This window comes from Alexandromys fortis, unplaced genomic scaffold (assembly GCF_014885135.2).
Source record: "Alexandromys fortis isolate MF-2015 unplaced genomic scaffold, M_Fortis_MF-2015_v1.1 scaffold_21, whole genome shotgun sequence".
NCBI lineage: Eukaryota > Metazoa > Chordata > Mammalia > Rodentia > Cricetidae > Alexandromys > Alexandromys fortis.
Window position 1 is genome coordinate 1,647,050 of NW_026067905.1, and position 17,145 is coordinate 1,664,194.

The following is a 17,145-nucleotide window of genomic DNA, read 5'->3' on the forward strand; positions in this document are numbered from 1 at the left end:
GTGGTATATGTGGTAAATACGTGTTTGGTGAGGGGTGTATTTATGTGGGAAGGTGTGTGTGTGGTGTGTGTGTTTGGTGTGAGTGTATATTTGTGTTTGTGCGTATGTGTGTGGTGTTTGTGGTAAATATGTGTTTGGTGGGTGGGTATATTTATGTGGGAAGGTGTGGGGGTGGGAGTGTATATTTGTGTGTGTGTGCATGTGTGTGTGGTGTATGTGGTAAAGATGTGTTTGGTGAATGGGTGTATTTATGAGGGAAGGTATGTGTGTGTGTTTGGTGTGGGGTGTATTTGTGTGTTGTATTTGTTGTGTGTATGTGGTGTGTATGTACTTACTGTGAATGTGTATTTGTGTGTGTTGGGTGAGTATGTTTGTGTGCGGTGTGCACGTTTGGTGTGGGGTGTGTTCACATGCAGGGATTTGGGTGTGAAAGAAGCTCACATGGGTAGAGTCAGTGGAGTCCCTTGATTTCCTCAAAAGTATTACTTCTGTTAAGAAGGATACGATTTATACACCTCACGTCTGTCCTTCTACTGTGGGCAATGCTCAAGATCAAGCAACACCAACCACTAAAGGCTTTTCTCCTGATGCAGGTGACAGACCATGCGGACGGCAAACATGTCATTGCCCAATTCCATGAATGGCAGGCTGGAACTGGGCTGGTCCTTTCCCGTGCCAGGAAACTTCCCATCGCCACAATATTTACAACCCATGCCACGCTGCTTGGGCGGTATCTCTGTGCAGCAAATATTGACTTCTACAACCAGCTCGACAAGGTAAAGCACCCACCGGCCCCACTTGTCCCCTTTCTTTCAGGCTGGCTGAAGCCCAAAGATGAAAGATATTGATCTCTACATTTCAGCTAACAACCGCATGGCAGCAATGCCCTTTTAGCTCATCAGAATTCATGGAGCAGTCTCCCCTGGGTGATGGAGGTGGAGGAAGTTTAACTTTGTTTGCGGTACAGGCCCGAGTTCTGCTCCCTCTCCGAAACAGGGATTGAGACGGGCATAGCAGGAAGGTGACACTGTACTGTGAGGTACAGGCTCCTGTTCCTCCCCAGATTCAGGGTCTGATGATTGACTGACTGGGATCTTGGGCAGACCGGGATCGGAACCTGAGCCTTATCTCTTTATCCCCTGCATGAGTTATTTATTGACAGATACTTTAAGCAAATGCCTCAGCTTCTTTCTGGAATTGTCGAGTGCACGGGGCAGGGGGGGTGGGGGGTGCTCCAGGGCCAGGGAGCAGATGTCACAAGAATTGGAGGTAGGCACCTCATGGCCTGTTTTACCGAGTGCCCAAATCTGTGACCTCAGTTCATTTAGTTTTTAATCTTTCTTAAATTTTCAGTTGAACTGGCATGATAAAAGTGTCTTCTCAATTTTAATTCTATTTATGTGTCTGTGTGAGTGTGTGTCACAAGTGTGCAAGTGCCCTTGGAGGTCTAAAGAGGACGTCAAATCGTCTGGAGCTAGAGTTGTGAACTGCTCAAGTGAGGGCTGGGAATTGAACTCGGGTCCTCTGTAAGAGCAGCACATGCCTTTAGCCATTGAGCTGTCTCTACAGCCCCAAAGCATTTTATATTATAAAGTCAGAAAGATTATCGAAAGCACACATTCGATGGCCATTAACTAAAACAGTGTGTGTTTAATATCTAGTTTACTTATCGAGTCAGTTTAGGGCTTAAAGGTTTGGTTTCACTATTAGGAAAATCAGGAAATTGAAAACTTGAATTTTTAAAAACTTACCCAGACTTAAACTTCTGGGATACTATGAATCAGAATGTGTGTCTGTGAATGCACATGCACGAATAATAATCAGTAGCCGGGGGAGTTGATGCCACTGTCTCAAACACGTTTAGAATGCAAGGACAGGCCTTCTGAGAGCCTCTGACAGTGCAGACAGCTGTGCTAATGAGAGCTGCCCTACAAAAAGGTCATCCGAAGCGAAGATCCAGGCTTTCAATAAGTCAACAAGGTATTTAAAAAGCCGGGAGACAAAGGAGACTGGCAAACAGTGTATGGTAACAGTCAACTAATCAGGGCAAACCAGCGCCCTGTGATGAGCACCCGGCAGTATGTGCCCAGAAGGTCAGGCCTGGATCTTACAGTGACCCCTGGAGTCCGTCACTGAAGGGTGCTTTGTGGTCTTAGAGATCAACAATCAAGAAAATATAATAATGTATTATGGGTGTCTTATTTAGGAACAATTATAGTACGCAGATAGATTACAAGCCTTTTGATTAGTTATTTGCCTTCGATGATAACTACAAATCTCAATCATGTTCAGATATATGCTGTGTATTTCAACCCCTCATTCTAATGAACGGTTCTGCCAGTCACTAGTGGATAACAAGTCGTCAAAAATTAGGTTCTGAGTAATATTTATAAGTATTTTCTTAACCGCAGGAGATTCTGAGCTCACACTAGGTTTAATTTAGGCAACATATAAACATATTAAATTATTCTCCTCAACTAAGACATTTAATAGAAACGTGACCCTGGCCAAGTTCCCTTGCCTCTGAAAGGTTCAGGTTTCCCTTCTGTAAAATGAAGACAAACACGTGAGTTTTCTGAGAATTAAAAGTGACAGACAGCAGAGCTGAACGCCATGCTGGAGACACCTGATGACGCCGTATGTATAGTTATCATACTTTCTTTTAAGATACTGCCAGTGTCACAGGGAGTTTTTGTGAGTAATGACCCCGAGTAAGTAAAATGAAAGAAGCTTAAGGGTTCACTGAGTATTTGGTTTGTGGGCTATTTTGTTGTTGTTGTTGTTGTTTTGCTTGTTTTTACCTAAAATATCCAGAATGCACCCACAAAATCTCATAAAAATATTACACTAAGATCCCGAGTGACAGATCCCACAACCTCACATACTATGAAGTGAGCATAGACTCTTTGAAATTAACTTGGAAGGAGTAAGTAACTGAGAAAAGAAATCTCTCACTTTTTCTCTCTCCGCAAGTTAAATAGGATAATAGTTATCCAAACTTTTAGTGTCAAGTTTGGTGTCAGCTTTGTTCAATTTTTTAATTTTTAATTTTATTTTATCGGTATAGGTGTTTTGCCTACATGTATATCCAAGCACCATGTGTGTGCCAACTGCCTTCTGAGGCCAGAAGAGTGCACTAGATTCCCTGGAACTAGAGTTACAGATGGTTGTGAGCTGCCATGTGGGCACTGGGAATCAAACCTGGGTCCTCTGCAAGAGCAGCCAGTGCTCCTAACCACTGAGCCATTCTCCAGCCCCCATTTTTTTCCAACCTTTTTATTTTATTTTATGGGTCCAACACACTTTTGCTGAATGACTCTACTACACTGCCTCTTTATGGTTCGTTGTTTGTGGTAAAATATAAAATCCTTGGAGGTTAGAATTATCTGTATACCTATAAACTGTGGAATAAGAAAACATGCAACAAAATGTCAAAATTTTATGGGGGATGAAATAGTCTGGAAGACATGAAGCAAACAATATTTTTAAAAATACCAGTTTTATAATTTAGCAAGCGGTGTGATATGCACTAGTGCTTTGATGGGGTTATTATAACTTCAGTCAGCTGTGAGGAAGAACAGCTGTGGACTACGGGTTCTGTTTTGCGTGTGAAGAGGATCGCGCAAGGAACATGTGTTTGTCTTCCACAGTTCGACATAGACAAGGAGGCAGGGGAGAGGCAGATTTACCACCGCTACTGCATGGAGCGGGCCTCGGTGCACTGCGCACATGTGTTCACCACCGTGTCAGAGATCACAGCCATCGAGGCGGAGCACATGTTGAAGCGGAAGCCTGGTAATCCCGGAGGCTGGCTTTGCCATCCCCTAACACACGCAGCACCTTTGCTTAACGGCTGTGATCTTGCCTGGCATTCCCTTGCTTTCAGATACCACTGGGTGCCTAGGGGAGGCTCTTCAATAAGTGAATAAATTTTGTCAAAGAACCAAACCAATCCAGTGGAAAACAAGAGCCCTAGGACAGAGCAGTGGCAGCCTGTTGGGCTAGGAACGTCTTTGTTCTTTCCGAATGTTCCCGTGGATTTGGGGCTCTCTTGGACTTGGTCTTAGTTAGGGCTTCAATTTCTGTGATAAACACATCCGAAAGGGGCTTGGGGGGGAAAGGGTTTGTTTCAGTGTACAGGTCCAGATCACAGCCTGTCATTAAGGGAAGCCAGGGCAGGAACTGAAGCGGAAACACAAAGGAACAGAAACCGTGGGGGAACGCTGCTTGCTTGAGTGCATGCTTTTCCCCCCTTGCTCAGCCTGAGGATTTCTTACACCAGCCAGGACAGTCTGCTCAGAGGTAGCACCGCCCACAGTGGGCTGGACCAGGCTGGGCCTTCTCACATCAATCCTTGATCAAAAAGATGAACCGCAGGGCTGTCTATAGACTCATCTCACAGGAGCAAGTTCTCAGTTACTATTCCCTCTTCCCAGTTATGCTAGTAAGCTGACAAAACCCACCCAGTCAGACTCATTCACACACTCATGGTTCTGAGAGGACATTAGTCAACAATGCCCACATTTCTCTCCTGATCTTCCTGTTTTTCTCTGCCCACAGAGCCCCTCTTTGCGCTTACACAAATGCTTTGCTTTTTCCTGTTCTGAAGTGAAGTTTTTGTTTGTGGAGGCTGCCCTGTTAAAGCGTTGCATGCTGTTGTTTCTGGTTGTTTTTAGTTTTTGTTTTTCCTCACTGCAAAATACCTTGGGAAAGTAAACCACAGTGTCCACTTCGGTTTACCCACCAAGCCTCACGCGCTTGTCCTCCCACACGAACTCAAAATTGTCTTTTTAAGAAACTACAAAGTTTGAGGTTTTATTTATTTATTTATTTAGTCCTCTTGACAAAGGTGACAAAGAATACATATTATCTCTCAGAAAAGAGTCCCAATTTTTTTTTATTTTACTTTTTCAGATGTAGTAACTCCAAATGGCTTGAATGTTAAGAAGTTTTCTGCAGTGCACGAATTTCAAAATCTCCATGCTATGTACAAGGCCAGAATCCAGGATTTTGTTCGAGGCCATTTCTATGGGTATGTTTTTCTTTATTAAAAAAAAAAAAAGAAAAGCTGTGGCAGTGCACAGTTTTAATCCCAGTACTTGGGAGGTGGAGGCAGGTGGGTCTCTGTGAGTTCAAGGCCAGCCTGGTTTACAGAACTAGTTCCACTACAGCCAGGGCTACACAAAGAAATCACCCTACCCCCCTCTCCCGGCACCTGCCAAGAAAAGAAAAGAAGAAAGGAAGGAAGGGAAGGAGGGAGGGAGGGAGGGAGGGAGGGAGGGAGGGAGGGAGGGAGGACAGACGGACGGGGGCTGCAGAGATGCTCCATGATCAAGGACACAGGTTCCTCTTGCAGAGGACCAGGGCTATGTTTCAAGCATCATATCAGATGGCTCACGACCACTTGAAACTCTAGCATTGGGAAGGGTTCTGACTCCCTCTTCTGGTCTCCAAGGACATGTACAGGCACACACACACACACACACACACACACACACACACACACCTTTTCAAGCCATATAGAAAATTCTTCTTTTTCCTCAGTCCCCTTAAGTTTGAAGAGACTTCCTCCAGTCTGTTGTTCTGTTTTATTAGAAATTGCTTTGTTTTGTTTCAGTCATTTGGATTTTGATCTGGAAAAGACTTTATTCCTTTTCATTGCTGGGAGGTATGAGTTCTCAAACAAAGGAGCTGACATCTTCTTGGAATCCTTATCCAGGCTCAATTTCCTCCTAAGGGTAAGAAAGTTCTGGGGTGTGGCACATGGACTTTTCTGCTGTGGGGTATGAAGAACCTAGCTTTCAAGAGGGAATTTGATTTTGGTATTTTAAAATGATAAACTTGAGCAGGTAAGACAGATCAGCCAGTAAGGGTACTTGCTACCAAGTCTGATTTCTACCGCTAGAACCCACATGATGGAAAGAGGGAAAGACCCCAGAAGCTGCCCTCTGAATACACACACACAAACACACAGACACAGACCCACAACCCCCACACACACAAAGAGAGAGAGAGAGAGAGAGAGAGAAAGGGAGAGAGAGAAAGAGAGAGAGAGAGGAAGACGGAGACAGAAAGAAAGAAGAGGAGGAGAAGGAGAGAAATGTAACAAAACAAATTCTGAAAACCTGCTCAGTTTACATGTTGGAATTGTATGTCACTCACAAGTGTCTTTGTCCATGATCTAAAATACCTTTTAAAATCACAATTTTGTACTATACATGTTACATGTTAGAAAACCATTTTAATAGCCCTTTTCTTAAAGGGGGTTTGTTGAAAGACAGATGCAGCAGTGTCAAGCAAACTAAAAGCCACAGATCATTTATTAGAAACCAAATGTAAGTCATGCTGACACACACATTTAATCACAGAATTCAAGAATCAGCAGGATCACTGAGTTCAAGGACAGCCTGGTCTACAGAGTGAGTTCCAGGGCAGCTAGGGCTGCATAAAGACACACTAGCTTGAAAAGTTAAAAAAAAAAAAAAGGAAGGAAGGAATAATGAATGGAAGGAACAAGAAGAAAGCTTGTGGGTGATGATACAGCGTCCTGATAGATACCACCCTTGGCATCACACTTAGCCCCCCGAATCCAGACAGCCCTAGCTGTGGCTGCCCCACTGCATGTGAACCAGTCAAGTGTCACAGCATTAGTCTTCCACAGAATAAAACAGATGCTGCTAATTCAGTTTCTCCCTGCTTTTACCATCTACACCAGCTCCCCAAATTGACTGATCTCCAACTGTTCATCTCTGAAGGGTTCCACCAACATCAGGAAGGTTCTACCCTTTGCTCAGAAAGCAGGCCTAAAAAAGAGGAATTCAGCAGAGAAACCCAGGACAAGGGAGACAGCTGTAGAGAATGGCTTTAGACCATAGCTATTGATTAAAGTGATTGATTTCTATTCCAAATCTATCGCACTAAAATAAAGAACAAATGACACAAGAGTGTGGAAGTTCAGAGCTATCGAGACGCAGAGACATTGGGCGTCCGAGAAATGGCTCAGCAATTGAAGACACAGACTTCTCCTTCAGAGCTGCGTTCCCCCACCCACATGGCAGCTCACAATCTCCTGTAGCTCCAATTCCAGGGCACCCAATACCCTCTTCTGACCTGCTCAGATTCTGTGCTCTTGTGCCCACACACTTAGTTTAAAACAAACAAACAAAGAAACAAGATACTGAGACAATATAGATTTTCCTGAGTTCTGCATTATTGTCTTCAAGTTTTTTGAAATATAGTTCTTCTTTTCCCCTGTTAGCAAAAATATTATACCATGTATGATGAAAGACTTCCTAAAACTGCATTATAAGTAAGTGATTAGTAATAATAACACCATGTGCAAGAAAGATTAAAGTGAAAAGGATCATTCTGGTATAATCTTTGTTCATATTTCCAGACATATATCCATAAGCATGTTTTGTAACTATGCTCATAACTGTGAAGTGTCAGAGGGCAGAGGCCACTCAGCTGATGGAAAGACGTCCCAAACTCAGGACATAGTCTTTCATTTTAAGCCATAAGGATATCCACATGCTCATAGTTTTAACTGAGTTGAGGCTTTTCCTCCAAAGTGTCTTGATATATGTCATTGTCTTGTGAGAGAGAGAGAGAGAGAGAGAGAGAGAGAGAGAGAGAGAGATGTTATGCCCAAGGAATGTGTGGAAGAGAACAAGAAAATATAGATTTTAGATGTTAAAATAAGTATCAGTTTAAGTATTAGCTTTTTACCTAATAGGCTGTGGGTGCTCAGATAAAATATTACACAATCTGTGCTTCCTTAGCGTCAGTAGAATGAGATGGGTCACATGTAATGTGTGTGGTAGTTACAAGGGCAGAGGTCAGTTGTGTGTTTATACTGCCCAGCACAGCATCTGCTACAATCAAAGTGTGAAGCATAGACTTGCTCTATTCCTTTATGTGTTGGCCTAAAAGTCAAAATGCATCATATGGACCATCTAGGAATGAAACAGAAACATGCAAAAAAAAATCCATTTGTACAACTCAGTAAATTAGATAGAGTTAGAAGAAGAATCAGAAACAAATCCTCATTAAATTTTAGACCTCAATATTTAAAAAAGGAATTTTGATTTTTTTTTTCTGTCAGGCCCCACAGAAAAAAAAACACAATGACCTGAGTAGCTATTATTATCTATTTTACATGGCCAATGGTATGGAAATATTCGTTGCCGACAAATCCTGCTTGGAATTCAGTTAGAAAAGTCTTGGAAAGACATCAGCTCCTGTTCTGTGGCTCAGAGCTCGGTGTTCTCCCGTGATACAGGAAAACACTGTTTTCCAGGCTTGCGGTCCCTGTGCCAGGTGCTTTTTGATCTTTGCTAGGTGACGTTACTGTGTTTTCTGTCCCTCCTCAGATGCATAAGAGCAACGTCACTGTGGTGGTGTTTTTCATCATGCCTGCCAAGACAAACAATTTCAACGTGGAAACCCTGAAGGGCCAGGCAGTGCGGAAACAGCTGTGGTAATCTCGCGTTTGTCAGTCAGCCTTCTCCGGCAACACGTGAAGGGAGTTTTGCCTAAGTGTACGACCTCAGAGCTGTGCCCCTGAACTTCGTTTCTCTTTGACGACTGTCGCATAAATACTGTGTGGTTCTCTCCTCCTAGCTTATGCATTGGACTGCGTAATGCCCGTAACACGGTGGGCGGTACTAGGAAAACTTCCTAACAGTCACAGAATGAGTGCGTGTCCATGTATGGGTTTTAAAGATGGGTTGGATGTATACCAAAGCAAGGAGCTGAGTATAACGACTCCCTCTACGCTCAGCCCAGATCAAACAATTACCAAACACTTCACTAAAGTGCTCTGTTCACTGACCCTTCCCTCTCTCAACCATTACCCAGTTACTGCAAGCAAAAAAGGAATTCCAGCTCTCTAGGCTGTTCAAATGTTTTGTGACCTTAGTCCTGGATTTTTTTCTCAACCAAGCTAAATTAGACAGTTGGGAAATAATCGGAGGGGCTTCATTAAAAAAAAAAAAATCCTTGTAACTTCAAGGATTGCTAATGAGACAACAGCACCTTCACAACAGATGGGGTCTTGGTTCCCTTGCTATCCCTGTGTCAAAAGCACTACAACCAAGGCAGCATATAAAGTAAAAATTTAATCCAGTGTTCACAGTTGCAGGGGGTAGAGTCTATGAGCATCATGGTGTGGAGGCAGCAGGCGTGTGATGCTGGAGCATCAACTGACAGCTTACATCTTGATCCTCAAGCACGAGGCAGAGGGAGCTAACTAGGAATTACATGGGCACTTTGACACCTCAGAGCAGAGTCCACCCCCAATGACATACCTCCTCTAACAAGGCCACACCTATGAAATCTTCTCAAACAGTTCCACCAACTAGGGACTAAGCATTCAAATATCTGAGCTGCTGGAGGCCATTCTCATTCAAACCCCCAAAGATCAAAATGAAAAGTTATGATTGCATGTCAATTAGGAATCTGTCTGTGTCAAACAGGGACACTGTGCATTCCTTGAAGGAAAAGTTTGGAAAGAGGCTTTACGATGGGTTATTGAGGTAAGTGCTTAGAACAACTTACGCATCAACATCTAAGTCTTCAGCATCCACACAGCCCAATTTAGTCACTTTTCACGCATCTTCTTCTATACGTAATGGAAGTTTTGTAGCCTTTCAAGATGTCATTTGAGCACTAGACTTTTACCTTTTGTTTGACAGTATTAGTGAACAGCTTTCACGTAGGAGACCATGTGTGCGTATGTGCACAGGTTCTCGTTCACTGGGTACTCATTAATACATCAGTCTGAGACTGAAGGGGATTTTAAGTTCAAATATATATTGACTTAATATAACAAATAAATAGTAAATATTCATATATTAAATCTGTGTTAACATTATTACGATAAATGCGCTATATATGCCTGGCAGAAAGAACTTAACTAGTGCCAACCGTTTTTATTTTAAACACTGTTTTCATCACAGAGGAGAAATTCCTGACATGAATACCATCTTGGATCGAGATGACTTAACAATTATGAAAAGAGCCATTTTTTCAACTCAGGTAAGAAAAATTTAAAGGAAGTTACAATCTCTCGTGATCATTAAAATAAATCTAGGCAAATTTTTCTTCATTCATATGAAGGAATTTGCCAAATTAGGAAATTTCAAATCTGAGAGTTGGAAAACATAATTCTTTTTTCATCCCATGTATATTTGTGGTTGTGAAGCAGGGTGTGCATATGGAGGTCAGGGGACAACTTGAAGGAGTTAGGGTCTTTCTACCATGTGGCTCCCAGAGATGAAACTCAAATAATCAGACTTGAACATTTGACCACCGAGCCATTTACCCACCCAGAACAATACTCTTAGAGGGTCACTTAAATGATTTTATATGTGCTTTTCTGAATTGCTTCTAAGGGATTCTTTAAGAAATCTCACAAAGTCTGCCTTTGAACTTATTTACAGAATTCTTTTTGAGCCAATATACTCAGCTGAAAATTATTTCCAATATAATAACAACAAAATAATTTGTGAAAATCTCCAAAAGTGCATAACCTCCACCATAGTAGAGAAAATGCCAATGCTTCCTTAGTGATCCAAATTGTTGTTTTAAAATGTGCTGTAGTATTCTAGACATGCATGGGGGTCCTGTTAATAGTGTGGTTTGCTAGACAAGTTCATCCTGGGTGCAGTTTCCAAAGTACCTTAGCATTCTAGACGTACCTGGAAGCATTCATGACGTCCACACCTTTCGCACAGTGGCTGCATGGGGGGGGGGGCGGGGAGCAGAAGCTTTCTGTTCACAGTCTGTAAAGAAGATTCTGAAACTCTTTCTCTTCCCCTGAAAGACACAAAGCTTAATCATCAAAACCAGAGTCATCTTAGAGGGCTGAGTAGTCGGAGGGAGCACGAGATGTCCGTGGCCTTTTGCAGAAATGAGTCACACATCTTAATGCTTCTCACCACCGACATTTTCTTCCCCTGTGCCCGCAGAGACAGTCCTTGCCGCCTGTCACCACTCACAACATGATTGATGACTCCACGGATCCCATTCTCAGCACCATTAGACGGATCGGACTTTTCAACAACCGTGCAGACAGAGTCAAGGTGGAACTAACTGGTTTGTTATAAACGACTTCAGAATTGCACAGAATAGGCTGAGGCAAAGACTCAGTTGGTAAAATGCTGGCCATGCATGAGCCTGAGGTCACCCTCCAGCACTCCGGTACAAGCTTGGCCAGGTGCCACATGCTTGTAGACCCAGTGCTCGGGGAATCCATGGGATCTCTGGAGCTCACTAACAAACTAGCCTGGCTTAGTTGGTGAGCTCCAGGCCAGAGTGACCCTGCCTCAAAAAGGAACATGGAACACTCTTTAAAATCAGCACAGCTGTAAGGACATCAAAACACACATGCACACACTAGAACACCTGTCCCTATGCTCACATATACAAACAAAAGAATTATGTAGAATATACTTCGGAGGGAATTTATTACAAGCGCTTCATTGTTTTTTGTAAGTGTTTTCTGTAAAAAAAAAACACTTAAACACTTCTAAAAAATGATTGATTCTGCTTCTTGTTTTAGGTGATTACTCTTAGATCTCTGTCAGCTCTCAGCTTTGATCCTAGTATTTGTATGAATTGAACAATGTTAAGAGCAGGCACAAGGAAATTACCTACTTTTTAGTGATCAAAACATATTCTAAAACTTACTTCAGGAAAGGACTCTGTTAAGAGTTAGATTTTTTAAGTATTTTCATTTTCTTTTGTAGTATTTCATTTTTAAGATTACGTTTATTCATTATTTATTTTATGTGTGTGGTGGAGGATAAGATGTGGCACGTCAGTCATGACGAGGTCAGAGGACAACGGCAGAGTCAGTTCTCTTCCTCCACCCTCAGTTCCTGGGGATCAAACTCAGGTTACCAGGCTGAGTGACACACACCTGTACCTCCATGTATGACTGTGTGCCTGCCCAAGAAGGCCAGAAGAAAGCATCAGATACTCTGAAACTAGAAGAGATGGCTATCAGTCACCCTGTAGGTTCTGGGAATCTAACCCAGTTCCTCTGGTGGAACAATTAGTGCTCTTAGCCATCTAGCCATCGACCCACCTCTTCATCCCCCCGCCCCCCGTTGGATTTCTATGTGGGTTCTGCACACTTGTACAGCCAGCCCTTTTCATATTTCCCCATCTTCCCAGCCCTGTGTATACACTTTAGTAGCCTTTAACCCAAGAGCAATTCTCTGGGAGCCTCATCCAGGCACCACCTCCTTTCTGTAGCATCCTCAGTGGCACTGTCTGTTTGCTGGAACTGATGAGTCTCAATTGTCACATTGTTATCCCTCCATTGTCTTCATACTGGGGCTCACCTTTGGCTTCATTCACCCTGAGTTTGGACAAATTAACAATGATGTGTATTTATCATTACAGTATGAGATAGGAAGTTTTGCATCCTAAACACTTTTGTGCTCTGCATAGGTCCTGACAATTCCCTCTTTTCTAGAATATCATACAGTAGATGATAGTTTACATAGAAGTAGGTATTTATGATTTGACATTGTATTCCTGAACACCGGCACTCCACTGCACATAGGCCTTTATGTACATGTATTTTTCCTTGAGGCAATCATGACTTTTGAGCAGAGGCATGAATAGCATCTTTGCAGAACACTCCAGTGTTATGTGGACTAGGGAGCCTTGGGGAATAAAAGTGAATTCTGGTAGGTGGCAACAGCCTCTAGGTGAGAGAGGATGGCATGGTGTAGCTTGGGCAGGACTGTTCCAGCCTCTTCCCTCCCCTGAGGTCTGTCTCCCTCAGAGGACTCATGTGTAGGTCACAGGTGATCCATCCCCTCTTCCCTGCTCAAGTTGGGAACAGACTCACAAATCAGACAGGGATCAGCAGTTGAGAAACAAGGCTGGAGGAGGCTCAAGGGAAGAGTTTGGTGTGAAAGCAGAGAATGTGTGTGCGACCTCTCCACCGTGTGACCCAGGATTTGAAGATGAAGGGCAAAGTTAGTGCAGAACAGAGACTTTGATTTACAGAATGGAGGGGGTGGAGGGTTTAAGATCCTTACAACTTATTTCCGCTCTATCCATGAACATCAAGCACATGATATCTCTAGGATAAAGTATAGAGGGAGTTTGTCTTTGCTTCATTTTCTTCATTATGACTTTCTTTTTTAGGTGATTTTACACCCCGAATTCCTCTCCTCCACCAGCCCGCTACTACCCATGGATTATGAAGAGTTTGTTCGGGGTTGTCATCTTGGGGTGTTTCCATCATACTATGAACCCTGGGGTTACACTCCAGGTATGTGACATGTATAAGTACAGACAGGTTCTGATTGGGTTGCACGTTATTTAGTATGTGTATGTATGTTAAAGTTGGCAGGAAATCTCTACTGAGACTTTGCTTTCTCAGTTCCTCTAAAAAATGATAAGGGATGGATCCATTCAAGCATGAGTTTTATGCTTTGTAGATTCTGAGAATGGGAACAAACCTATGAGACTGTGCTTAGAATATACAAGGCCGTCCCTCCAATCTCCAGCACCACTAAATAAATAATAAATAAAAAAGCAAACAGTTTGCCTGCATTCCAGAATAAAGGATAGGAATAACTTTCATGTGTCTTCTTGGTAATAAAAAATACCCTTCCTGATCTAGATTAATTCCACTTATTTTAAAACAAGATGCTAAAACAAATTATTGACCTACAACCCAAGAGACAACAGAGGCCAGGTAAAGGGGCAGTTTTAGGTTGAATTATTAAAGAGAAGAACTTTCACAATGTCAACATATTTAATTTTTCATGTGTATAGTTGTTTTGACTACATGTATGTATGTGCATACCATGTGCATGTAATGCCTTCATGGGCCAGAAAAAGATATCAGATCCCCTGGAACTGGAGTTATAGTTGATTGTCAGCCACTATGTGGGGGGCAGTGGGAACTGAACCCAGGTCCTCTGCAAGAGCAGCATGTCTATATTTTCATCTAGAATGTAAATACAGTATCTAGAATTCTAAAAGAAGAGGCTACTGTCGCCCTCACAGTATGAGCAGTCAAGGGCTCTAAAGCTGTTTTATTCTGATCTATTGTTTCAATCCCATTAAATTACGAGACAAAAATTCCATAGTATTGGAACAAGCAAACTGTAAAGGATTTGTTTTTTAATTTTTCCTTTTTTACTTCATTAGAATTTTCTCTTTTAGGTGATTTTGCATCCAGAACTTCTACCTTCCATCCATGTAATTAATCAACAGTAGAAAATTATTAAAACTTTAACAGACAAAATATAACTACTTCTTGAATTTCAACATAAAAATGCATTTAAATCGTTTTTCTCCCTTGTAGTTCTAAAGTTTATTATTAGTGTCATGTCTACATTTTTGAAATCAGTTTTTCTTCTTAGGAGGATATGTCTACAGAGACTATTTCAATTACATATTTAATAAAGTAATAAACAAAACATATTTAATAAAGTAATAAAAAAACAAAACATACCAAATGAGTATGTTAGTGTTCTTCCTGTTGATAAAATACCCCGACAGACAAACAAACAAATTTTGTTGATAAATGGAGCAGATGTTATCCATTCCTGTTCCCATGATTTCTAGTGTGCAGTGCAGTTTTCCTGTAGGGAAACCTACTGTGGACAAAGTAGGAAAAAACAAATGCATGACTGACTGAGAAGGCTGGAAAGACATGCCCATCAGTGTAAAGACTGTTATAAACCTACCCTGCCTTTCCACTGAATGGTTTTGGTTGTTGTTTTGTTTGTTTGTTGTTTTTATTGTTTTTTGAGACAGGATTTCTCTGTGTAGTTCTGGCTGTACTGAAACTTGCTTTGTAGACCATACTGGCCTCAAACTCACACAGGTCCACCTGCCTCTGCCATCTAAATGCTGGGATTAAAGGTATGCACTACCAACAGCCTGGCAAAACATCTTTTATTTAAGGCATTTCACTTTTATTTTAAATGTATAAGTGTTTTGCCTGCATGGGTGCCTATGCACCACAAGCATGCAGTGTCCACAGAGACCAGAGGGGCATTCGTTCTCCCGGGACTGGGGTTACAGAGGGTTGTGAGACACCATGTGGGTGCTGAAAATCAAACCTGGGTCCTCTGCAAGAGCAGCCAAAGATTTTAACTATGGAACCATCTCTCCAGGCTCCCAACACTTCATTTTATAAAACCCCAAATCATAGAGATTTATCTAATGTTCTAAGATGAAGGACAAGGAAGAAGTTAAGGGATATAAATAGGGGAAGGAGGTTATGAGAATTAACACAGCCAGTGAGTTTTTTCTGTACGTTTAAATTGACCAAATGAGTATGTTAGTGTTCTTCCTGTTGCTTTGATAAAATACCCCGACAGACAAACAAACAAACAAATAAAAAACCTAAAACAACAACAAAAACAGCTTATGGAAGAAAGGTGTTTGGGAGACTTGTGGTTCCAGCAGTGTATGGTCTGTCGTGATGGACAAGATAGGACAGCAGACATGAAAGGCCTGGAAGCAGGCGTAGAGGGCTGTGTCTAAGCTTAGGAAGAAGAGAGCTGACAGGCAGAGGAGAGAGACTATTAACCCCAAAACTCTCCTCCAGCAAGACTGCACCTCCTAAAGGTTTTATTCATTCCCAAATTGCACCACCAGCCATTCAAACACATGAATTTATATGGCCATCTTGTATTCAAACCACAAAAGAGAAGTGTCACTCTCTAAATTGGTACTTGAAGAGAAAGCAAGCCTTTCTGTGGCAAGGATTTAACTAGAGTACATCATCTCTAGTTTGTTTTTATAACAATAACATGGTGCTGTTCTAACTATTGAAAGCACTCACTAAAGCCAACTGTACATGTTAAATTTTTCCTTGTCAACTTGAAATCAGCTAGTTATTTGGGAAGAGGGAACCTCACTTGAAAAAACACCTCCATCAGATTGGCCTGTATTGTGAAAATCCCTTCATCAGATTGGCCTGTATTGAGAAAATTCCTCCATAAGATTGACCTGTATTGAGAAAATTCCTCCATCAGATTGGCCTGTATTGAGCAAATCCCTCCTTCAGATTGGCCTGTAAGAAGATCTTTGGGGCATTTTCTTGGTTAATGATTGATGTGGGAGCATCCAGCCCACTGTGGGTGGTGTCCCTCCTCCACATTTGGGCCTATGAAAGCTGAGAAAGCCATGGGAACCAAGCCAATAAGCAGTGTGGCTCCATGGCTTCTGCTTCAGTTCCGGCCTCCAGGTGCCTCCCTGAGTTTCTGCCCTGACTTCCCTTCAGGATGGACTGTGAGACCTAAAGTGAAAAAAACCTTTTCCTCCCCAAACGTTTGTGTGCTTAGGACAGCAATAGTTAGGGAGCTAAAATACCAGCACTGGGCTTTGAGAAGGCCTACAAAATGTTTACATTATAAAATTCATTCAAGGGACATACATTGAGCTTCTGTGGTTTCCTGGCTTTTACTACAAAATATACTAGTGAATTACTGAATGCAAATGAAAATAAGGGTTTTTTTTAATCTCACGACATTTTTAGACAAAACTTTGTGTTTATGTAGCTATAAGAATTATTCCCAGGAGGAGTTCCAAAATTTTTGGCAGATATTAAAGAAGTTGGCAATCCCTATCTACCCGTCTTTTGCAACCTCCCTAAAAGTAAAAAGTGCTACCTACTGTGTGGCTGCAGAACTGAGCCAGGAGGAAATACTCACAAGCAGAGGAGACAAAGCCGTGATCTAAACTGAACCACCCTACACGTAATGACAAAACTTTTGCACATATCTCCACACAAGAACCAAGGAGATTTCCATACCCCCGTAAATGTATATTATTTGTTTAAAATGTAGATGTTGGGATAAGGAGATGGCTCAAGAATTAAAGGACTTGGCATGTTGGCATGAGGACCAGCATTCAAATCCCCAAAACCCACCAAATGCTTCATGGGAGTGGCAATAAGCCTGTGATTCCAGCCTCAGAGGAAATAGGAAGGGGTCCCCAGAGAAATCTGGCAAGTTATACCAGCTATGGATTTTATTGAGAGACCTTGCCTAAATGAATAAGGTGTAAGAGCAATTGAGGAAATTTCCTTGACATCAGGAATGTACACACACTCTCATGCACAAATAAACAAAGAAAAACACAGCTATCTTTGATATA

General features: G+C 42.0%; 1 protein-coding gene and 1 long non-coding RNA gene across 2 annotated transcripts in view; both read left to right on the forward strand.

Annotated features, from left to right (window-relative positions):
* Window positions 1–17,145, forward strand: part of LOC126497343 (uncharacterized) — a 249,664-nt gene that overhangs the window by 133,232 nt on the left and 99,287 nt on the right. The window lies entirely within an intron of this gene.
* The window catches only part of Gys2 (glycogen synthase 2), a 36,029-nt gene that overhangs the window by 11,530 nt on the left and 7,354 nt on the right, over window positions 1–17,145 (forward strand). The window contains exons 5-13 of the mRNA XM_050135255.1: window positions 594–776; window positions 3,651–3,795; window positions 4,915–5,032; window positions 5,618–5,738; window positions 8,373–8,479; window positions 9,477–9,536; window positions 9,960–10,038; window positions 10,971–11,084; window positions 13,168–13,294. Of these exons, the coding sequence (XP_049991212.1) occupies window positions 594–776; window positions 3,651–3,795; window positions 4,915–5,032; window positions 5,618–5,738; window positions 8,373–8,479; window positions 9,477–9,536; window positions 9,960–10,038; window positions 10,971–11,084; window positions 13,168–13,294 (1,054 nt within the window). The remainder of the gene's footprint in view (window positions 1–593; window positions 777–3,650; window positions 3,796–4,914; window positions 5,033–5,617; window positions 5,739–8,372; window positions 8,480–9,476; window positions 9,537–9,959; window positions 10,039–10,970; window positions 11,085–13,167; window positions 13,295–17,145) is intronic.